The 25,455-nt window shown below is 43.2% G+C and overlaps 1 protein-coding gene across 1 annotated transcript; it reads right to left on the bottom strand.

Annotated features, from left to right (window-relative positions):
• Positions 1-2,300: 2,300 nt before the first annotated feature.
• LOC121544381 (1-phosphatidylinositol 4,5-bisphosphate phosphodiesterase beta-2-like) lies at positions 2,301-25,455 on the bottom strand. Its single transcript, XM_041854317.2, has 32 exons — positions 25,372-25,455; positions 24,997-25,074; positions 23,482-23,550; positions 22,665-22,805; positions 22,063-22,142; positions 21,925-21,978; positions 21,467-21,542; positions 21,213-21,313; positions 20,811-20,977; positions 20,462-20,608; positions 20,038-20,195; positions 19,210-19,292; positions 18,916-19,000; positions 16,481-16,684; positions 16,227-16,307; positions 16,045-16,141; positions 15,742-15,826; positions 15,507-15,631; positions 15,026-15,177; positions 14,323-14,487; positions 14,123-14,222; positions 13,742-13,846; positions 13,473-13,534; positions 13,190-13,277; positions 12,549-13,063; positions 12,253-12,434; positions 11,146-11,287; positions 10,044-10,108; positions 8,456-8,515; positions 4,805-4,870; positions 3,760-3,838; positions 2,301-2,772 (listed from the first exon to the last, which is right to left on the bottom strand). The coding sequence occupies exons 1-32, from the start codon at positions 25,453-25,455 to the stop codon at positions 2,602-2,604; spliced, it is 3,867 nt and encodes a 1,288-aa protein (XP_041710251.2). The 3' UTR covers positions 2,301-2,601.

Genomic DNA, 25,455 nt, shown 5'->3' on the forward strand with positions numbered 1-25,455 from the left:
AGTTTGTTATAAATAGCCTAGCGCCTCTGCATGCTTTACTAAATTGCTTCTCCCTTTTCTTCACTGTGTCTATCATTCAGATGCACACAGTTCACTCAATGGACATGCTGCTGATGATTCACCCTGTATATGCTTGTCATTAGGGCATAAACATATGCCTGTATGCAAACAAGCACACTCACACAGATCTACAAGCTCATACACACTCACACGCGGACACACACATACACAAACACACACAATACACGCAATGAAACAAACAAGCAGTGTGACTGAAAGTTTATTATCAGAAGGTATCTGTATAACCATAAACTCTGAAAACAACTATCTTATAATAATCAACATACAGTATACAGTACCAGTCAAAAGTTTGGACACACCTAATCATTCAAGGGTTTTTCTTTATTTTTTATTATTTTATATTATATTTGATATTTGATATTCTTCAAAGTAGTCACCCTTCGCCTTGATGACAGCTTTGCACACTCTTGGCATTTTCTCAACCAGCTTCATGAGGTAGTCACCTGGAATGCATTTCAATTAACAGGTGTGCCTTGTTAAAAGTTAATTTGTGGAACGTCTTTCCTTCTTAATGCGTTTGAGCCAATCAGTTGTGTTGTGACAAGGTAGGGGTGGTATACAGAAGATGGTATTTTACCAAATAGGGTTAAGTCCATATTATGGCAAGAACAGCTCAAATAAGCAAAGGGAAACAACAGTCCATCATTACTTTAAGACATGAAGGTCAGTCAATCCGGAAAATGTTAAGAACTTTGAAAGTTTCTTCCAGTGCAGTCGCAAAAACCATCAAGCGCTATGATGAAACTGGCTCTCATGAGGACTGCCACAGGATAGGAAGACCCAGAGTTACCTCTGCTGCAGAGGATAAGTTCATTAGAGTTAGCTGCACCTCCGATTGCATCCCAAATAAATGCTTCACAGAGTTCAAGTAACAGACACATCTCAAAATCAACTGTTCAGAGGAGACTGCATGAATCAGGCCTTCATGGTCGAATTGCTGCAAAGAAACCATTACTAAAGGACACCAATAAGAAGAAGAGACTTGCTTGGGCCAAGAAACACAAGCAATGGACATTAGACCAGTAGAAATCTGTCCTTTGGTCTGATGATTCCAAATTGGAGATTTTTGGTTCCAACCGCCATGTCTTTGTGAGACACAGAGTAGGTGAACGAATGATCTCCGCATGTGTGGTTCCCACCGTGAAGCATGGAGGAGGAGGTGTGATGGTGTGGGGGTGCTTTTCTGGTGACACTGTCTGTGACGTATTTAGAATTCAAGTCACACTTAACCAGCATGGCTACCACAGCATTCTGCAGCGATACACCATCCCATCTGGTTTGGGCTTAGTGGGACTAGCATTTGATTTTCAACAGGATAATGACCCAAAACACACCATCATCATCTATGTAGAAAATAGTAAAAATAAAGAAAAACCCTTGAATGAGTAGGTGTGTTCCAACTTTTGACTGGTACTGTATATAATCCATTATGCAGATAAAGTTCCTTTAGTGACATATTTAAGTACGAAATTGTAATTTAACAAACACATAAATAGAGAAATATATAACATCACTGCTACTAACTACACAGACGCTGGTAAAGATAGTCTCCCATAGTGAGAGTGTCTACCTAAGTTCACATCAGTTAATCCTTTTAGGATAAAAACAGAATAGAATTGACACAAAGCCAGCATCATTGCCTGCTCCTCTGTTCTAATTACATTTTGAATTTCTACTGTTCCTTTATCTAAAGTTTCTCAGCAAATTACAAGAAACTGTAGTCTAAATCTCAAAATGGATTTTGTGCTCTCATGTACATAAAGCCATTCTATGAAATGTGTGTGGGAGTATCAAATTAATAAAACCCAGTTCAATTGAACTGTGACAGATTCAAGTAGACTGAGAGAAAGCCACTTCTCACCACATTATCCCCTTTTCGTCAACCTAATAGTCCCTTTCCAGCAGACAAATAACCAAATCACCCTCTAGTGGCCTCATGGGTGGAATGTTATTCATATTTTTCATAATTTCTTAATTAATAAGCATACAAATAATTTAAACGCAGAAAAAAACTGTGTTTCTATGTCAAACGGTGTTGTTATATTTCAAGTCTTCTGTGATGTATATAAAGTGTAATGTTGGGATGCAAACTGAAATGTAATACATTTCAACTCTATATCTGACATGGTACAGGTGTCTTCTTGTTTTTTAAGCCCATAACCGTGTGTGAAGTGGTTTATACTTTTGTTTCAAAGTAGATTTGTTTAAGACTACCAATAAACACTGTGTGACCCTGATTTAACCCACTGCAGTAAAAGGTTAAGAACCACTAGAGGCTGTGACAATATGACTTAAGTAAGAGTTAGAGGCATGTGTTCCTAATATCCCATATGTGTACTGATCTCTATATTGACTAATTGATAACTCATTATCATTACAACTCATTGAAAACTTTCGGTTATAGGCCTATCCAATTTGTATATCATACTGTAGCATCAACACCTCTAACATGTCACACCTAGTAGTCTCAGATATTAACCACATACAGAGGAAGGAAAGGAGAAAGGTCCTGGAGCATGTCTATCCCAGGAAGACATTTCCATAGAAGCCCACTCCGTCCTGCTGCTTCTCCCCAGCCTGGTCTACCTGCTCAGGGAAGTGGGCCCCCACACACAGGTTCACAGCCTCCCGCAGATCAACAGGAAGTGACCTAATCTTCCTCTCGTACTCCGCCAGGGCCTCCTGATTGAGCTGCAGTTAGGTGGAGGTGAGAGGTCAGAGAGAGTGGGTGAGAGGAAGAGGTGAGAGTTGAAAAGGCCTCTATTTGCACTGTATAATTATCCTTTATAGATTTATATGTTATCCAAAGGGCAAGGTGGATGACCACTGCATCCATTTCTTTCATTTTGGAGGCATGGACAACTGGAATATCTACTGTGTAATCTATACATTCATCAAAGAAAAGATTCCATACAATGTTCACACATCAATATCTGAACTATACTGAATCTAACACAAGTTAGATTTAACCAAATGTGTCATTAGTCTACCAGTAGGCTTATAGGACCTGTTCTGTGCATGCTGAAGATAAAACTGTATACATCATGCGTCATTACATGTTAGCTCATATACGTATTGGATGGTGATTGGCCTGGATGGCCATTCTCTTGAAATAACATTTATGACAATCTCCACTTTATTTCCATGCATACCTACGGATATGTGCGGACAGGTGTGTGTATGTGCGAGTGCGTTTGCGTGTGTGTGTGTCAGACCTGGGTTCAAATGCATGTATATTTGATTATTTGTTATTTAAATACTTACTTTCTGTATATTTTAGACTTTTCTAATAATGTGGCCCACATCAACTACTTCTATTGGAAGTATTTTAAAGTATTTTCAAATAATTTCCTATAAATAGCCTACTATTTGAAAATATTTTCAAATACTTACTTAATACATTATTTCAAATACTCCTAGGACCTGGGTTCAAATGCATGGGACTATTTGTTTGTATTAGAAAATACTCTGTGTAATTGAGTATTTTCAGAAAGATGACAATGCTTTCCAAGTGTATTTCCAAATACATTCCAATATTCAACTGCTTATATTTTCAACCCCAAAAATATGAATACTTACTTCGAAATATATGTGAAAGTCATTACATTAATTGAAATAGTATTTGAACCCAGGTCTGGTGTGTGTGTGTGTGTGTGTTAGTTAGTTTGTTTACAGTACCTGATTGGCCAGGCCTTTGATCTCGTCCAGTGTGGTCGTTTGTCTCTTCACCAGAGCATCCTGCTGAGGACTGCTGTCTGTGGACTAGAAGAATACAGTACCAACACATAAGAGCAGAGGCTTTGTATGGCTGTGTGTGTTCGCCAAGCAAGCGTAAATGCTTGAAGGACATGAAGAGTATGAGAGAGAGAGACAGAGAGAGAGATGAGGAGAGAGCGACAGTGTGAGGTGTCTGGTACAGTAAACCCAGGAGGTGCAACCTGAGAGGAGATCAATACTGTCGGGTCACAACATATTGGACTTGACCAATTCCATCAAGTGCTCCTTACACTGTGAAACATTAGCTACAAGCTGGGTTGACCAAAGATGTTATCACATCATAACCCCTCTCAGAGATTCATGAAAGAGCCAAAATACTTCATAAAATATGCTTTTAAACCCTCCTTTATTGAGGTGTTCAGATCAACCTGGTTGAACTGGTGTGTAAGGAGCAGAGTATAAGTGATGTGCTTGTGATGCAGTTGGGATGACTCCTGATGAGCCAACATGGTAAACAGCTGAGGAGAACAACACCACCTCTCTCTCTCAGTGAGTCATCTCTCCACTCCACATGTGCCCCTGTCCTCACTCTGAGGTGAGTGAGTGCTCTGCTCCTCACTCAACTCAATGTGTGTGTGTGTGTGTGTGTGTGTGTGTGTGTGTGTGTGTATGTGTGTGTGATTTCTTTTTTTGTGTGAGAGAGAGAGAGCATTTGCACGTGTGAGTGGGAGTGTGTGTAAACAGAAAGGGTGGTCATGTTAATGAATCAGACACTTTTGTGTACGGTACACTTCTGTAAAAGCTCTTTGCTCAGTGTAACCATAGTTACTCTCCCAGTCTACCACAGTAGATGGACAAATGAGAATGAAAATCATGTGAATTTCTCTATATGCATGTGGAAAGTACTGCAATAATTACAGAGACACGTGTACATCCATGTGTTGCCATTAAAGTAATAGACCTGAGACATCTATAATTGCCGGTTCTATTTGAACTCAAAAGGAATATACTTGCCACTGTATCAGTCTGGACAGCCTCCTCAGCCAGGTCCACGCTCATTGCCCTTTTCAGCCTAAGTATAGAGAAATATATATACATTATGTTACCATTAAACTATGTAGTCTATGTCTATGACAAAGTTGTTCCAACTCAGAACACAGCAGCACTCTTCCACGTGGAAGCAATTTTGCTTTCCAACCTGCATTTAAAGCTCTGTATATGAAAAGGTTTGGCATGGGCCCTCAAATCCTCCAAAAGTTCTACAGCTGCACCATTGAGATCATCTTGACTGGCTGCATCACTGCTTGGTATGGCGACAGCACCGGCCTCGATTGCATGGCGCTACAGAGGGTGGTGCGGACAGCCCAGTACATCACTGGGGCCGAGCTCCCTGCCATTCAGAACCTCTATACAAGGTGGTGTGAAAGGAAGGCCCGTAAAATTGTTAAAGACTCCAGCCACCCAAGCCATAGACTGTTCTCTCTGCTTCCGCATGGCAAGCGGTACCGGTGCATCAAGTCTGACACCAACAGGCTCCTGAACAACTTCTATCCCAAAGCCATAAGACTGCTAAAAAGCTAACAGAATCGCTACACGGGTTATCTGAGTTGACGCATGTATTTTATAAAAAAAATTGCACTGTCTCTATGCAGACTCACAGGACTCTACACACTCACCCACACTGACACTCCAACACACACATAACATGCACACACATTTATACTGACTCTACACCACAGGGGGATGCTGAGGAGAGGAAGGCTCATAATAATGTCCGGAACAGGGCAAATGGAATGGCATCTACCACATGGAAACCATGTGTTTGATGTATTTGATACCATTCCACTGATTACATTTACATTTACATTTAAGTCATTTAGCAGACGCTCTTATCCAGAGCGACTTACAAATTGGTGCATTCAACTTAGGATAGCCAGTGGGACTACCAGTCCCTTTTATTTTTATTTTTATTTTATTTATGTGGGGGAGAGGGGGGGTAGAAGGATTACTGTTATACTATTTCAGGTATTCCTTAAAGAGGTAGGGTTTCAAATGTCTCCGGAAGGTGGTCAGTGAATCCGCTGTCCTGGCGTCGTGGGGGAGCTTGTTCCACCATTGGGGTGCCAGAGCAGCGAATAGCTTTGACTGGGCTGAGCGGGAACTGTGCTTCCGTAGAGGTAGGGGAGCTAGCAGGCCAGAGGTGGATGAACGTGATTCCGCTCCAGCCATTACCACAAGCCTGTCCTCCCCAATTAAGGTGCCACCAACCTCCTGTGCTCTACACACATGCACACACACTCACATACAATCATAATTTACGCTGCTACTACTCTGTTTTTCATATATCCTGATGCCTAGTCACCTTACCCCTATACATATCTAACCCTACCACCACCTATCCCTGCACATTGTATATACAGTGAGGGAAAAAAGGATTTGATCCCCTGCTGAATTTGTACGTTTGCCCACTGACAAAGAAATGATCTGTCACGTTCGTTGAGTAAAGGATTGGACCAAGGTGCAGCGTGGTATGCGTACATAGTCGTTTATTATATTAAACACCGACAAAACAACAAAAGCAACGTAACATGAAGTTCAAAAGGCTAAACATAAACAAGCCAAACCAGAAACAAGATCCCACAACATAGGTAGGCAAAATGGCTGCCTAAGTATGATCCCCAATCAGAAACAACGATCGACAGCTGCCTCTGATTGGGAGCCACACCCGGCCAACATAGATCTACACATACTAGATCTACACATAGATATGCACACCCTGACCAAACCAACTAGAGATCTCTATGTCAGGGCGTGGAATAATCAGTCTATAATTGTAATGGTAGGTTTATTTGAACAGTGAGAGACAGAATAACAACAAAAACATGTTAGTAATTGATTTGCATTTTAAATGAGGGAAATAAGTATTTGACCCCCTCTCAATCAGAAAGATTTCTGGCTCCCAGGTGTCTTTTATACAGGTAACGAGCTGAGATTAGGAGCACACTCTTAAAGGGAGTGCTCCTAATCTCAGCTTGTTATCTGTATAAAAGACACCTGTCCACAGAAGCAATCAATCAATCAATCAGATTCCAAACTCTCCACCATGGCCAAGACCAAAGAGCTCTCCAAGGATGTCAGGGACAAGATTGTAGACCTACACAAGGCTGTAATGGGCTACAAGACCATCGCCAAGCAGCTTGGTGAGAAGGTGACAACAGTTGGTGCGATTATTCGCAAATGGAAGAAACACAAAATAACTGTCAATCTCCCTCGGCCTGGGGCTCCATGCAAGATCTCACCTCGTGGAGTTGCAATGATCATGAGAACGGTGAGGAATCAGCCCAGAACTACACGGGAGGATCTTGTCAATAATGTCAAGGCAGCTGGGACCATAGTCACCAAGAAAACAATTGGTAACACACTACGCCGTGAAGGACTGAAATTCTGCAGCGCCCGCAAGGTCCCCCTGCTCAAGAAAGCCCATATACAGGGCCGTCTGAAGTTTGCCAATGAACATCTGAATGATTCAGAGAAGAACTGGGTGAAAGTGTTGTGGTCAGATGAGACCAAAATGGAGCTCTTTGGCATCAACTCAACTCGCCGTGTTTGGAGGAGGAGGAATGCTGCCTATGACCCCAAGAACACCATCCCCACCGTCAAACATGGAGGTGGAAACATTATGCTTTGGGGGTGTTTTTCTGCTAAGGGGACAGGACAACTTCGCCACATCAAAGGGACGATGGACAGGGCCATGTACCGTCAAATCTTGGGTGAGAACCTCCTTCCCTCAGCCAGGGCATTGAAAATGGGTCGTGGATGGGTATTCCAGCATGACATTGACCCAAAACACACGGCCAAGGCAACAAAGGAGTGGCTCAAGAAGAAGCACATTAAGGTCCTGGAGTGGCCTAGCCAGTCTCCAGACCTTAATCCCATACAAAATCTGTGGAGGGAGCTGAAGGTTCGAGTTGCCAAACGTCAGCCTTGAAACCTTAATGACTTGGAGAAGATCTGCAAAGAGGAGTGGGACAAAATCCCTCCTGAGATGTGTGCAAACCTGGTGGCCAACTACAAGAAACGTCTGACCTCTGTGATTGCCAACAAGGGTTTTGCCACCAAGTACTAAGTCATGTTTTGCAGAGGGGTCAAATACTTATTTCCCTCATTAAAATGCAAATCAATTTATAACATTTTTGACATGCGTTTTTCTGGATTTTTTTGTTGTTATTCTGTCTCTCACTGTTCAAATAAACCTACCATTAAAATTATAGACTGATAATTTATTTGTCAGTGGGCAAACATACAAAATCAGCAGGGGATCAAATACTTTTTTCCCTCACTGTATGGTACTGGAACTGACCCTGTAAATAGCGTCTTCATTTCTTGTGTTCTTCTTATGTTATCTTATTATTTTTATTTATTGTGTGTTTTTGTTCTACCTTATGTTATTTGTAATGCTACATGGATTCCTGCATTGTTGGGTATGGAGCTTGCAAGAAAGGCATTTCACTATACTTGTGCACGTGACAGTAAAACATTAACCTTGAACCTTGAACCCTGTACTGTTTGTACTGTACCAGTACATCGAACAATGAGAGAATCAATGAGTAAAAAGAGCGGCCTTTTATGTGATTCCATAAGCACACATTCAGCTCACCTTGCCTTGTCTGAACCTGAGCGCTTTGACTGCCCTTTCTTCTTTGTCTCCTTGGATTCACTTGGGGAGGAAACAGAGAACGCATGTCACTGGGGGGGATTTTGAGGCCATTCAAGTGAAAGCCTCACTCAACCCATTACATGAAAACTCCCATTCAAAAAAATGACTCATGCTACATGACCTTGTTCCAGTTCATATTTTGTAAGTGAAAAGGGGTAAATAAAGTAGTCCAGTGTCTGATGAGTTAAAACAGAGGCTTTAAAAAAATGGAAAAATGTATGAAAAATGTATGCACTCACTAACTGTAAGTCGCTCTGGATAAGAGCGTCTGCTAAATGACTAAAATGTAAATGTAAAAATGCTTTCTTATCCCTCATACTGCTGTTTGATCACCTTGTGGCTACTGGCAGGCCTTAGATAACCATCTGCCTGCTGGGAACACTGGATAACACTCACACACAGTTGCTTTCTCATACACACACACACACACACACACACACACTCTCTCTTTACATTTACATTTGAGTCATTTAGCAGACGCTCTTATCCAGAGCGACTTACAGTTAGTGAGTGCATACATTTTCATACTGGCCCCCCGTGGGAAACGAACCCACAACCCTGGCGTTACAAGCGGCATGCTCTACCAACTGAGCTACACAGGGCCTCTTTCTCATACACACACACACACTCACACACACACACTCTCTTTCTCATACAAATACACACACTCACTCACACTCGCTCTCTCGCATACACACATATACGCATGCACGCACACACACACACACAGATATAGACACAGTCTTTCTCTCTCTCTCTCATACACACACACTCAAACACCCACACACTTCAGACCACCATAAGCCGCCCGAGGACACTGAATAACCTGCAAGGATGGGTGACTCATTTATTACTTCAGTTATTGTCTTTGCAAAAGGTCAAATACGTTCCCTGTCTAACACACACATGCACACACATGCTTTACACAGACTCACAGGCGCACATACAAGTAACTGCCAAAATAAAGGAAACACCAACACGAAGTGTCTTAATAAGGCGTTGGGCCACCACGAGCCCCCAGAACAGTTTCAATTCGTCTTGGCATAGATTCTACAAGTGTCTGGAACTCTATTTCTTCCACGAGAAATACCATCATTTGGTGTTTTGTTGATGGTGGTGGAAAACACTGTCTCATGGGAGATTCTGGAGCGGCACCTAAGTGTTCAATTGGGTTGAGATCTGGTGACTGACACACACACATACACATACACATTCTCTCTCACACACACACACACACACACACACACACACACACACACCCTTTAAACCCGCTATGCTCCTTTGAGACCCCTCTTTCAAAGTCACTGAGATCTCTTCTAGCCATGGTAGCCAAAATAATAGGCAACTGGGCATTTTTATACATGACCCTAAGCATGATGGGATGTTAATTGCTTAATTAACTCAGGAACCACACCTGTGTGGAAGCACCTGCTTTCAATATACTTTGTATCCATCATTTACTCAAGTGTTTCCTTTATTTTGGCAGTTAGGAAGGCAGAAGTCTACTGTGATGTGTGTGTTGGCCCACCTTTCCAGAGTGTTGAGTTCACTGATGTGTCTCTCTGTGGCCATCTCCAACAGTTTGGCTAATCGCTGTCAGTCACACAGGAAACAGGAAACAGGATGTGTCAGTGACAAAGTGGCAGCTCAAGTGCAAAACAGACCTAGTGGAAGTCTCCCCTGAAATGTGTTAGAGAGCTGATAAACATCATGCGGTATATGCTGTTAAACTCAGATATAAAAAAAAAAACTTTTGCCATGAATTTGCATGCACTCTGAATGAATGTGATTCTGAATGTGACTCTGAATGTGATTCTGAATGTGGCTCTGGCTGAATGTGATTCTGACTGTGACTCTGAATGAATGTGATTCTGAATGTGACTCTGGCTGATTGTGATTCTGACTGTGACTGACTGAATGTGATTCTGACTGTGACTCTGGCTGATTGTGATTCTGACTGTGACTGACTGAATGTGATTCTGAATGTGACTCTGAATGAATGTGACTGGCTGATTGTGATTCTGACTGTGACTGAATGAATGTGATTCTAAATGTGACTCTGGCTGATTGTGATTCTGACTGTGACTCTGGCTGAATGTGATTCTGACTGTGACACTGGCTGAGACCTGACTACGAGATTCTACTGTCACATGCTCAATTGGCCTTCCAGTCCAGGGGAGTCTATTCCCTGAGTGGTGAGGTCACAACCCAGAGAAAATTACCTGATTGACCTCTATCTGATGCAGATCCAGAGCTTATGCTAAGAGCACCTGGCTGTGATGGATAATCAATACTGTGCTACAGGCCTAGCTCCCAGCCATCAACTGAAGGCAGGAGGTGAGATTCACTCTGAGGTTAGGTGCATGGTGGTGGAGATTAAACAGAATCTTACCTCAACTGCTTATCCAGTACATAGATGAAATGTAAAAAGAAAGACATCCTTGAATAATCAATCAATCAATCAAATGTATTTATTAAGCCCTTTTTACATCAGCAGATGTCCCAAAGTGCTATACAGATAAGAGTAAGAGTAATAAGAGTATACAGTATGTTTATGCAAAGAACTATCAATAATATCCTTAATATCAAACCGACTCTGGCAGGTAGAGTTGGTCTGTACTTTACTGTACCTCAGTGGCATGCTGCTCCTTCCTCTTCTTCAGCTGATCACACTGCTCCACCCACAGAGCTCTGAGCTCCACCTGCAGCCTCTCCTTCTGCTCCATTACCCTCTCCATCCTGGGGCCGGGCTCTGCCGTTTCACCCCCTCCCCTGGGGGACACAGTCACAACGTCAGAGACCAGGCACTAGACATGACATGACATACCAGGGGCTCTACCAGGGGCTCTACCAGGGGCTCTACCAGGGACTCTACCAAGGGCTCTACCAGGGGCTCTACCAAGGGCTCTACCAGGGACTCTACCAGGGACTCTACCAGGGGCTCTACCAGGGGCTCTACCAGGGGCTCTACCAGGGGCTCTACCAAGGGCTCTACCAGGGACTCTACCAGGGGCTCTACCAGGGACTCTACCAAGGGCTCAAGGGGCTTAATGGGATCTCCCAGGCCCTCTGCACATCACTGCCTCACATGGAGGTCTGTTACTTCATCCCAGCAGCAGTATGGCTAATCGCTGTTTTTCATTATCATGTTTTGTAATTTAGTATTTTATTGTGTTTTGTATTGATGTTTGTGTTTGTATTGTGCAGGGATCATTCGAAAAAGAGACTTGGTCTCAATATGACACCCTGTTAAAATAAAGGTTCATAATAAAATAATAAATAAAGTAGTTATTTTTTTCCTGATAATGTGACCTGACCAGGGCCCCAAGTTTAACTGGTCAGGATACGAGCACAGGAAAAACTGCTGTCACAGATATCAATAATGTGGTTGGCACTTTGACAGTGCATAATCATGGCTTTTCCAAGAAAGATCACTGGGTAAGTCTTTGCTAGTTAAAAGCATCTCTTCATAGAGGATATAATTATTGCTCCATTAATTGCTCTACCAAAAAAATAACATTAACGAAGGAATATTCAAAATCTCCCTGAAACTAATTATTATCGGTCTAAATATAATTATTGTTAATTAAACTGGCCAACAGAAAAACAAGTTCATTACAATTGGTGTGTCTGCCACCACCACCTAGTGGATGAGATGGGAATAAGATGAACTTGTTGAGGAGTCCGAAAACTAACACAAGGCTAAAAGAAAATATAAAAAGACTGTATTCCATTACTCTTTTTTCTTCATGGAGTTCTTCTTCTTGAGGGCTTTGAAGGTGTCGCTGTATTTCTGGATCAGCTCCTCTCCTTTCTTCTGGAACTTCTTCTCCAGCTCCTTCATGTCTTTCTCCTGTCTCTTAGTAACCTTCAGGAAGCTCTTGTGCTGTAGCAGCTCCTCACAGGGAACTGTGGATGGCTCTAAAAGAGGAGAAGAGAAAACGGGACAATTTGGTTGGAGGTTGTCAGATTTTACACTGCTCCTATTTTTGCTGATATATGTATTTCATTTTTTAAAGTATATTCTGGACACAGAAGAGTCACTGGTGTTACCTTCATTGGCCTCTGGAGGAGTGGAGTCCTCAGGTGCAGGATCGGATGAGCTGGGCTCAGATGTAGGAACAGGAGCCACAGCAGGGTCAGCAACAGGAGTGGACTCAACATCTGGATCAGGGGTAGGGACGACATCGGAGTTAACATCTAGAGTGGAGTCAACATTTGGGGTGGGGTCGACGTTACTGTTGGGGTCTGTACAGGTAGTGGAGTCAACCTTAGGGTCAGGGGTCAACTCTGTGGCTAGGACAGCCTCTGGGTCATCAGGGAAGTCCTCAGGCTCTGGAACGTGCTCTACACTCTGGATGGGGCCAACAACAGATGGCTGAATGATTGGAGCAGGTTCAGCCTCCACACAGACAGTGTTTGGGGGTGACGGTGAATCCATGTTGGGTTCAGGCTCTGGAGGGGCCTCTTCAGGAGTAGGTGGAGTATCCTGGGTACCAGTAGTAGTATCAGCTTCCTCCACTGGAGAGGAAGCTTTAGTCTCAGGCTCTAGTTAATCAGCATAGGCAAAGAGCTCAGTGAATTACAAAACAACATTATTTTTCACACACTTTGCACTCAAACTCTAGTGAATAGATAACTTGGCCCTACCCAACGCGAAACAGCCTCCATTACCTGTTTCTGGATATGTAGCCTTCTCTCCCACAGTCGGTATTACGTTAACAAGGGGCATCTCGTATGGGGAGATGTAGTCTGCTGATGACTGCAGGAACAGAGCACAAGACCATCAATCCCCTAAAAAAGACATTATAAAACCACAAATCCCTTTTCAGTACTGAAGCCATTTTCAGTAAGCATCTCACTATGGACATGTTTTGTTGTAAAAGGATAAGGACCTTGGGAGTGAAACATGTCATTTTCACGTGGATCAATGAGCTCTGTCTTGGAATTGATTTACCTCTGTTGTCTTTGTTGTCTTCTCAGAATTCTTTGTTGGGTTGAATAAGGCATCTGTGAAATCTGGGAGAGAACAAGACAATACAGAAGAAATTACACCACGTTATAGTCCTGTTTCATAATCAGTCACTCAGCGCCAAACAAATCAATGACTCTTAAAACACCATCTATAGGCTTAAATCCTACCTGGCCAAATTAGGCATAATCATGCTAATTAAAATGATTTGGTGCGTTTTCTGGAAATAGGAACTGAAAGTAACTGTACTGTACCTGCAAAAGCAGCAGGGATGTAGTCCTTCACCTCAATGTACACAAAGAGAGCTGGCAGAGTGAGCGGCATGTTGCTCTCACTGCGCAGACAGATGTGCTGGAAGCCTGCAGGGCACAAACCCCATGAAACAATCAGACAGAGCCAGAAGCCTTCTGGCGCAAGGTCTACTTCAATCAGCCTCATGCTCTGGAATTCTGGGCAGAAGTGCAGTTTTAAAGCCAGGTAGAAATAGGTAACACTTTACATGACGTTGCTCTTATATCTGTGTAGTAAAGCTGTAATCACTTAACACTGTCACAACACCATGTTAATGCTGTGGTTTTACTAGAGTAATAACAGTGTTATTACACATAGGAGAAAGGTTATGTTATCAAACGGACCTGACTGAAGGGCCTCGATGGGGATGATCCTGTGGCCCAGAAACTTCCCACCTTCCTCGTGAACCACGACCCTGAGTGAGGCCATGTCAGGCAGCAGGATCTGTCCACATAACAACACGCTTGACCCTTCTGACATGCATTCAACAAGGCAAATTTGTTAGCTTATAAAAATGATAGTTGAACAAATTGAATGAATATACCTTCTCAAAAACAAAGGGTTCTTCATTCCACACTGGGTTAATGGCGTTTGGTGTGGGAGACCACTTGGTCCGGTACTTCTTCTTGGGGTCTCCTGGCAACCCGATGATCTCTACCTCTACGCCTGTCTTCACACTCTTGTCTGACAGGAACTGGCCTGAGTAGATCTGAAGGGAATTATGATCATGGATGTACAGTGTACTGTATACTATAACCTTTAGAAACACATGTAGGCCTACAGTAAATAAGGAAGAAAATACAGCTGACAGCAGGCCTGTATACATATCACAAAACAGACAGGCATATTCAGCCAAGACAAACACACAGAGAGAGAGAGAGAGAGAGAGAGAGAGAGAGAGAGAGAGAGAGAGAGAGAGAGAGAGAGAGAGAGAGAGAGAGGAGAGAGAAGAGAGAGAGAGAGAGAGAGAGAGAGAGACCAAGGGCATGTTACTCTCAAAACAAGTGGGAGGAAAGTAGCCCCCAGCTACAAACAACCAGCTGAAGCAGCTCTCCCAAAGTTACACCATGAACCAGAATGCAGTTTGGTAATACCATAACAGTCCTATAATTACATTAGAACTCACACATTTTAGTCCTATCATTTTTTTTATGAACTGTTTAAATGCCTGCAACCAAAACCTGAAGCAAGAATACTGAATAGTGCTGAGGTCTGCTGCTCTCTCTGTGAGGTTGGAGTAAACGTGCCTTGATGGTCAGTGTGTTGGCCACGATGGTGTCGATCCTTTCACAGTAGGGGTCAAACTTCTTGTCACTACGACGGAGGAGGTCATGCTTGAGGAGGTAGCCTGTCCTCCCGTTGAATTCAAATAGAGACATGTTGTGCTGCATTGGGAAATCTGGGGGGGGGGGGAATACATTTTCAGAACATTTCAAAATGTCAAAACATGTTCTTCACTACTGCATATAGCACAAATGTGAGATGGATCTGTCTTTTTATGGCATGTGCAGTAGAGCATTGTGCAACTCAAAACAGTGCAACACTGACCTGCAGTGGTGAATATAAGAAACGCTACTCACTCCCCGACTCAGAGTACAATTTCAATAACCAAACTCTACAATTGTGCCTTATCATGACTAACAACAATAATGGGAACAATCAGAAGTTATCACACCAGTTTGTCAGCCATAAGCTAATACCAATCCCAGACAGCTGTTATAGCTTTACCCATAGTTTGGTAGTTGAGCGCCACCATCTGGCAGCCAGCGTTCCAAAAGGGCTGAGGGCTGTAGTTGGAAGAGTCCATTCTGGTTCCTTTAGGGTAAATCCTACTCATCTGCCTCTTGTTGTATCTGGATTGTCATGCTAAGGAAGTTTACATTCACAAAGTGTGACAGAAAATTATGATGATTTATTAGTATTACAATTTGAGAGTAATTCAATCAGGGCTAATGAAGGATACTCCACAAACTCCACTGCAGTCTTGGAGATCATACTCTCCCCTTTGGTCTCCACAAAAGATGAGATGAGGTAGCTCTTGTTTTTCTCTGTCCACAGGAGAATGAGAGCGTGATCATGCAGAATATTAGTTTCCATCAGCAATAACAACTAGATAAACAGTAATATAACATTTACTTTGTGTAAAGTTTTATATCATATAAGGTTATTATTTTAAAACTGCATCTCTCATTCTTATTTCTGTAGCGGGACAAGTTACCCTCATCTAACCCCTTCCCCAACTTAACATCAACAAATCACAACAAACTTTGGGAGTTATCAAAAGAGATGAATTTGGTGGGTTGGATGTAGTTGACAATGGCAGACATCTCCTCATACGCTGTCACTTCCTGTCCCGCTGTACCCTATAGGAGGATAGACAGGAAGTTAGCTCCTGTCTGAAACATCTACTGACATAGAAAGAGGCTTAAAAACACCATCTTGCCATACCTCGTCCGAGTTCTTCATCTTCTCCTCATCCTGGTCTTCATCCTCCTGCTGTTCTTCATGGTCATCGATCATGGTCACCTCCTCCCCAGTCATGGTCACCTCCTCCCCGGTCATGGTCACCTCCCCTTCTAGACACAAGACACATACAGCTTCAATACTTACTACAAAAATGTGGCTGCAACATAATCTGGAGGATTAATACAGTACAACCACAATACAATGTCATTTGGTTTGGTTTGTGTCCTGTTTTACACACCAGTCACACACTGGCCCTCAGGGTTAGAAGGGCCTGTCTGGTTGGGCTCCTGGCCAGCGCTAGCTGTGACTATAGGCTGCTCTGATCCTTCTGTCTTCTTGGGGCTGGTCTGGCTGGGCTTCCCATGGCTGCCCTTCTTGTTCTTGATCAGGATCTTCCCCATGAGCTCTGCTGGGCTGGGGATCTGCAGGCCTGGCTTCAGCTGCTCAGTCACACACACAGGGGAGAAAACACACTTCAGGGAAGGAGGCCAGGCACGCAGGCACATGCATGCATGCACACGCACACACGCACACACACTCAGGAGGTAACACACACACTTGTGCTCTGTTCTGGGAAGGTAAATATAGGTTAGCTTAACACATAAATCAGTTTAGAAGGCCACAGAGGCCCATAAGATTACAATTACAGCTGCAAGTCTCTTGGGGTATCTCTCTATAAGCTTAGCACATCTAGCCACTGGGTATTTTGTCCATTCTTCAAGGCAAAACTGCTCCAGCTCCTTCAAGTTGGATGGGTTCCGCTGGTGTACAGCAATCTTTAAGTCATACCACAGATTCTCAATTGGTTGAGGTCTGGGCTTTGACTAGGCCATTCCAAGACATTTAAATGTTTCCCCTTAAGCCACTTGAGTGTTGCTTTAGCAGTATGCTTAGGGTCATTGTCCTGATGGAAGGTGAACCTCCATCCCAGTCTCAAATCTCTGAAAGACTGAAACAGGTTTCCCTCAAGAATTTCCCTGTATTTAGTGCCATCCATCATTCCTTCAGTTCTGACCAGTTTCCCAGTCCCTGCCGATGAAAAACATCCCCACAGCATGATGCTGCCACCACCATGCTTCACTGTGGGGATGGTGTTCTCTGGGTGATGAGAGGTGTTGGGTTTGCGCCAGACATAGCATTTTCCTTGATGGCCAAAAAGCTAAATTTTAGTCTCATCTGACTAGAGTACCTTCTTCCATATGTTTGGGGAGTCTCCCAAATGTGTTTGCTTATTTTTTTCTTTAAGCAATGGCTTTTTTCTGCCATCTCTTCCGTAAAGACCAGCTCTGTGGAGTGTACGGCTTAAAGTGGTTCTATGGACAGATACTTCAATCTTCGCTGTGGGGCTTTGCAGCTCCTTCAGTGTTATCTTTGGTCTCTTTGTTGCCTCTCTGATTAATGCCCTTGCCTGGTCCGTGAGTTTTGGTGGGCGGCCCTCTCTTGGCAGGTTTGTTGTGGTGCCATATTCTTTCAATTTTTTTATAATGGATTTAACGGTGCTCCGTGGGATGTTCAATGTTTTGGATATTTTTTTATAACCCAACCCTGATCTGTACTTCTCCACATCTTTGTCCCTGACCTGTTTGGAGAGCTCCTTGGTCTTCATGGTGCAGCTTGCTTGGTGGTGCCCATTGCTTAGTGGTATTGCAGACTCTGGGGCCTTTCAGAACAGGTGTATATATATACTGAGATCATGTGACATATCATGCAACACTTAGATTGCACACAGGTGGACTTTAACTAATTATGTGACTTCTGAAGGTAATTGGTTGCACCAGATCTTATTTAGGGGCTTCATAGCAAAGGGGGTGAATACATATGCACGCACCACTTTTCCGTTATTTATTTTATATCAGTTATTTTTTTCATTTCACTTCACCAATTTGGACTATTTTGCGTATGTCCATTACATGACATCCTAATAGAAATCCATTGAAATTACAGGTTGTAATGCAACAAAATAGGAAAAACGCCAAGGGGGATGAATACTTTTGCAAGGCACTGTAGCAATGTGAAACAGGAAAAGGTGGTGAGGGTGAAGGTTCTGTCTTTAAATTCATGTACCTCAAATCTGAGGACATAGACCATGTGAACTTATTATTATTATTTATTTTAATTTTTAGCTTATGGCACCTAGTATTCCCAGGCGGTACTAACCAGGCCCGACCCTGAACAGGTGTGTTCAGGGTGGTATGGCCACAAGGGTATTTTTACCCCGTTTTCTCCTCGCATTAGGTCCCTTGGCTCATCTCTGGAACTCTTCAAAGGGCTCGGGAGAGGCAAAGATCAAGTTATGCGTCCTCCGAAACATGGCCCCCCTGGCCGCCTACTTCTTATCACACTGCTCGCTTAACCCGGATGTCAGCAGCACCAATGTGTCAGAGGGAACACCGCTCGACTGACGACTGGAGTCAGCTTGCAGGCGCCCGGCCCTGTCAAAAGGAGTCGCTAGAGCACGATGAGCCAAGGAAAGGCTCACCGTCCAAACCCTCCCCTACCCCGTCCTACAGTGCTCCCGGATCGAACCTCAGGCTGTAGTGGTGCCTCAGCACACCATGTGAACTTCTTAGGGACACTATGTTCAACAGATGAAAAGTAATGTGGCTTGTCTATGAATAATTATGACTGAGACAAAAGGACCTGTCAGTTCCTAACAGACAGTCCCACTCACAGGGTACTTGTCCAGAGGATCCGTTAACAGCATATCTCCAAACATGGTCTTACAGTAGTTAGCCATTTTCTCCTGCTGCTTCACCCTGGAAAAACATATTACAGCTTCAATGATAATCACTTATTGTCTACATGCAGGTTACAGGCTCAATCATATTATACAAATAGTCACATGATATTATGAAGAGCATCCAAATAAGTGTTTGTGATAGTAGGGGCATTGCTTTTTTGGTATGGTGAACGCCAAACCTGCATGTTTTTAATTTGAAAAGATGAGTGAAATGTATTGTCTTACGAGTCCACATGGTTCTCAAAGGAGAGGATGACAGGGTACTGGGAGGTCTTGAAGGCGCTTTCCGCGATGGCCTCAATCACATCCTGTCACACAGACAAACAGACCAATCTGGACTCTGGGACATACTAAGTAGACACACAGCATGACTGGTAGTATCAACACAACTCTATCAGACCCAGCTAAAGAGCCAAACATCATCAAGGCTGGAGGAAATCCGTGTTTGACAGTAAACTATGCTGAGGCATTTGGTTTGGTCTGTGTGCCAGTTAGAGTGGAGCTCTGGGTGCCCTTAAATGGCAGTGTTGAGTGAGGGGCCCAGGGGATGTGTGGTGTGGTGTGCAGAGGCTGCTGTGCTGCACGCGTGCTCCAGTGCCCAGGCCCAACATGACACTGCACTGTGTCTCTATTGACACCTGCTTGCAGAGCCACAAAGGAAGCTGTCACTGTGAGACATAAAGCAGGGGCCACTTCCTGGGGCACTGTTACTGTAGGTGCTTGGGTCTGGACTACCGTTGTGTAACAGTAACAGTCAGGGCCCGCCATTAGTGACACTATCTCTGTTGTCTGTGAGTCTTAATGAATCAGGGCTGTGTTAATGGGGACTGCAACAGTGGTCACAATGGGTCAATGGTGTACATTTAGTTAGATGCTTTGTATTTGGTTGGCACACATCATACTGGATCAGTAGGACTATTCTCTAGCATTGAGGCTAAGGCTAGAATCCCCACAAAAATAGGTTGCATATTCCTTTGAACATTTATGAATATTTGGTTTACAGCACTATTGCACTGTCTAGCACTGAGAGATGAGGGCTGACTGACACCTGACCTTGAACAGAATCTCAGTTGTCATGGTGAAGCCGTGGGTGATGATAGGCTCCTCATCTGGTGGTTTTCCCTTCCAGCAATCCAGCTCCAGGCAGCGGCAGCCGGCCAGCAGACACTGGCGATACATCTCTGGAGACGACACACCGGAAAACTGACCAGCTGTGGAGGGATCACAACATTTTTGGGGGTCATTTTGGACTCTAGAGACACTCAAAGACATATTAAAACCACAGTCTATAAGAAAGGATTGTCAATAATCATTCAGCCATTGTCTTTCTATTGCTTCTACTACTAGCTCTGGGCTCACATTTGCTGAAGAAAAATAGGCATTTCAATTTGTATAGCTCTGAGTAGCCTTTGATAAAACCTGGTTTACCATAGCTGTGTTGAAATGTGTGATAGTTTAAAGACTGTTCTCATCTCACCTGTCAGGTATGTGTTATGGGAGGACTTGATAAGGTAGTGGGGCAACGGTTGGCTCATGTCCTGACACTTGGCCAGCTTGTCCAGTATGACCACAGATGTCTCAGGTCCCAACAAGTAGAACAGCAGACCTTCTGGAGAAATCTGACCTGTAGAATAAGATACCTGTACATTATAACAGTGCTACACATCTCTCTTCTATAAAACACTGGATTTAGAATACAGTAACAATTGGGAATACAGTGTAGTCAATGATGAAGATCGGCTCATACAGTAGTAATGTGATGATTTAGGCTTCTATGTTTGTTCTCCTGTCCTTTAGTAATCAGACTGTATCTATGTGTTTCTTACCTCTGTTGGCGTTGGAGGAGCAGGGCTCATACTTCTCGATAAGGGCCTTGACCTGGTCAGGTCTGAAGCGGGGGAATAGCTCCTCGTTGAGGCGGGAGTCACGCTGCTTTTCGTTGACGAACTTGGCCAGGCTCTCCTTGGTCATATAGGGCTTAGCCTTGGCAGAGCTGGAGGGACAATCAGCCGTGACAATCACATCAACAGCATCTTACATCAGCCAGGGCCCAGACAAACCCTGAGCCTGGGAACCAATGCATGAGCTGGACACTCCAACTGACCAACCGTTGAGGAGAACATGATGACAATTACACCTGGTATCACCTCATGCCTGTATTCTCCAATTGGCAAGTATCACACCACTCTTTTCATTTCTAATTTAGAATGTTTTAGAATGTTACTTACTAGGATGTGAAGATCTCATAGATCTCAGGCCGGGGACAAAGACTCATCAGGAAGAGCTTGAAAGCAGCTTCAGTGAAGACGTCCGGCTTCATAGTGTCACCCTGAGAGAACACACAACAGCCTCTCACATTATGACACTTTACTGGAAATATTTCATGACACACCTTTAAAAAGGACTATGATAAGTACTAGGACTACATGGGTGCAGACCCCAGAATTGTGACTGTTGAAAAACACAGGGGTTTCTCTCTGACCTTTCCTTTGGGGAGGTGTGCTGAAGACAGAGCTCCCTCCACCCTCTTTTTGTCAGCTGGAAACATCTTGTAAATACTGAGGATGGTAATAAAGACAACTAATGAGAGGCTTGAATATAGTTTACATTTACTGAATCTGTTCAACTGTTGTGCTACACTCTTAGATAAAAGGGTTACAAAGGGGTTCTTCAGCTGTTCCCATAGGAGAACCCTTTTTGGTTCCAGGTAGAACCATTTTAGGTTCCAGGTAGAACCCTTTTGGGTTCCATGTAGAACCCTCTGTGGAAAGGGTTCTACCTGGAACCCAAAAGGGTTCAACCTGGAACCAAAAGGGTTCTACCTAGTACCAAAAAGTGTTCTACAAAGGGTTCTCCTATGGGGCCAGCCGAAGAACCCTTTTAGGTTCTAGATAGGTGTAGGTGTTAAACCAATTCTACATGACATTGTCTGTGACTCACTTTTTGACAGGGATCTTGCCATCCTTATTGGTCTGAAGAGAGATGCGAACATACCTAGGATGGAGAGGTTTATAAAAAAAAAAGTATTATAATTTACTGGCAAACAACATAGAGAGAGAACGGACCATGTCCACTCACATTTTCTCCATGAAGACTTGTCTGCATGCGTTGTTCCTCGACGGGTTGTAAGCAATGGACAGGATGTCAGCAGCCCAGTTCTATAACATCAGACCATAGCTGCATGAAATTGCTGTCTGGAGTTACTACTTGTCCTGATAATACTGTTTTATTTGTGACCACTAGAGGGCATGGAACTGATCAGTGCTTCAGGAAGAGAGAGTCACGCATGTCGACTATCTATCAATTGTTATTTTCATTAGAGTTTATTAAAACCGGATATTGTAGTCATAAACTCAAAAAGAGGGTAAGGACAGAGGCTGCTTTGTGGTGGAAATTAAATATTATATATTAGTGGTTGACCTGGGGCAAGGTTAGAGCTGCAGAGCCAGTATGGAATCAGGCAACTAATATCACTTAAACAAATGTTGGTGGTAAGGTGATGCTGATAGGCACATTTACTCTACATATTTACATACCTATCTCATTATGTTTGATTTATATTTATGACATGTGAAGTTATGTTACAGAGTATGTGCAGTATGAGCTCTGGTTATGTCATGTTGCTGTGATGAGTCCATGTAAAGAGGATTTAATGATGTAAGGATTATAATGTGTATTACCTGTGTCACTTTCTCCTTGTAAGCAAAGAAGTTGTGGTAAGTCAAATTCACCATGTCAGGGCCTGTGACAACAGTCAAGGTTTTGAGTAGATGGTCGCTGTTCGGAAAATCCAGGTTGAACACATTCCTGACTTTAGGGTGCTGTTGATGAGAACGGACAAACATTTGAAAAAACCTACATTCCAGTGACCACAAGTAATTGTTCCTATGTTCCTATGTTATCACAATGTCTGTTTGGAGAGAGGGAAATGAGGCCTGCTGCACCCTGGTGTCTGTTTTCCATACACAGGACGCCTGGGAGCTCAAACCTGAGTAGGCAAATCAATGCATGCAAACTCCAGACCAGAGCTGAGAAACATGAAAGCAGCAGCTCAGCAGAGGAACTGGGGAGTTACTATGTCCTCAACTACTACAGTACAAACAGATCAATGATGCTACAGCATTTGTTTTGATACAGTATCCATGGCTTATAGAAGAGCAACTGGTCTCCTTGTAGGCAGAACATAAGACAGACTGTATAGATAGATGGCACACCAGCTATGGGGATGATGTAGTTTATTCCCCAGGGAATAGCTGTGACCTCTCCCAGTAGTAGGGAGTAATGGCTGCATACTGAAACTCTCTATGGAGACAGATCAGTGTGGGAGAAAGCAGTGGGAGAAATTAAAACCGTCAAACTCAATCTCTCTACAGCTGGATCTGCTGCATAGAAATCACACAGCTGGGCTCTCGCTTTGGCTGCAATCACATCACTAACACTGTGTGTGTCTCGGTGTGTGCACTGGCATTGTGTTTATTGCTGATTTTGCTGACTCACTTTAGGAAGTTTTGCATATTTTCCTGATCTGGTATCTCTGATGTTCGCAACATCCAGGAACTCTGTCTCCTAGGAATGGGGAATTATACAATTACAACAAATGTACACTGAGTGTAAAAAACATTAAGGACACCTTCCTAATATTGAGTTGCACTCCCCCCCTCCCCCCTTTTGCATTCAGAACAGCCTCAATTCATCGGGGCATGGACTCTGCAATGTGTCAAAAGCATTCCACAGAGATGCTGGCCCATGTTGACTGCAATGATTCCCACAGTTGTGTCAAGTTGGTTGGATGTCCTTTGGGTGGTGGACCATTCTTGACACACACAGGAAACTGTTGAGCGTGAAAAACTCAGCAGCATTGCAGTTCTTGACATAAACAAGTTCGCCTGGCACCTACTACCATACCCCGTTCAAAGGCACTTAAATCTTTTGTCTTGCCCATTCACCCTCTGAATGGAACACATACACAATCCATGTCTCAATTCTCTCAAAGCTTAAAAATCCTTCCCTTCATCTACACTGATGGAAGTGGATTTAACAAGTGATATCAATAAGGGATCATCGCTTTCACCTGGATTCACCTGGTCAGTCTGTCATTGAAAGAGCAGGTTTCCTTAATGTTTTGTACACTCAGTGTATAGTAGAACCCATTGCATACTGAGAAAAAAAAAGATGTCTTTCTGACTATTATAAAACAATAATTATTTTATGATTGCATCAAGAGATAGGCTGCACCCATATGAAACTGTAATATGCTTTTCTATTACTTGCATGAATACTCTGTATGGAATCATGCACGCTAGTAGTGCTTGAGCTCCCACACTGTAAGCACACGTGTGTATTTAAGCCTCAGTGGGTATCAGAGTGTACTGCAGACCAGAAGTTGCCGAGAGAGAAGAGAGGAGAGAGAGAGAGAGAGAGAGAGAGAGAGAGAGAGAGAGAGAGAGAGAGAGAGAGAGAGAGAGAGAGAGAGAGAGAGAGAGAGAGAGAGAGAGAGAGAGAGAGAGAGAGAGAGAGAAAGAAAGAAAGAAAGAAAGAAAGAAAGAAAGAAAGAAAGAAAGGAAAAGAGAGAGAGTGCTACTGTAAAGAGAGTGAGAAGCAGCTATCAGCCCAGTGAACATTGTTCTGAGTTCATCTTTGCAGCGCACCAGGCTGGTAAAACCCACATCAGCTTCAATCAATACAATCCACGAGGCAGCTGGGACTGTGAGGTGCAATGCAATGCTCTAAACTATTCATCAGTTAAATCTAATTCACTCTTAACATACAGTACATTGTGGTTAAAGCGGTTGAGGCTTTAGGTCATCCCACAGCCTGACGGACCCTATTCCAGAGCTGTGGAGTCTGAGGCAGCTAGAACACATTTCACATGGTCTGGATTCAACACATAAGGATCTAAACTGCTCAACTAAGCAACCAGGCAGATTATATAAAGTGGCAGTATTTACTCACTGTAACCCAATTATTTGGCAGTTATTATTTAATTGTGCAACGTCACTTCTGTTATCTTACCTTGCTTTGGTTAGTCCAATAGAGGTAGTAGCCCTTCGGGTCCATCTTCATGGTGACAGGCACAGTCTTGGTTGAGTCCTGATTGAGGAGAAGGACATTTTGAGATATTGCAAACTTCTACACAGAATTTATACTTGGCCCAACTGATTTTGTGACAGAGCTATAGCACATGGTCTTGAGGACAGACAACTTGTATTATTTATAGAGGCAACACTGTAAATTGTAATGGATGTTTTACATCAATGGAGTCTTGTAAATGTAATGTATTTCAGAGAGATCTTTCTATGATTCTCATTCAAAGTGAACTAATTAACTTGTTTTCAATAGAAGATTTTCTCCAGGAATTTACTGCACTTTCAAGAGTAGCCAACTCACCTCTGACCATTTGGTAAACCTGTCTCCTTTGACCAAGTACAGTTTGACCTCAGGTGGCTCCAGATTATACCGTCTCTTGTCCAT

The sequence above is a fragment of the Coregonus clupeaformis genome, chromosome 29 (assembly GCF_020615455.1).
Source record: "Coregonus clupeaformis isolate EN_2021a chromosome 29, ASM2061545v1, whole genome shotgun sequence".
NCBI classification, from domain to species: Eukaryota; Metazoa; Chordata; class Actinopteri; order Salmoniformes; family Salmonidae; genus Coregonus; species Coregonus clupeaformis.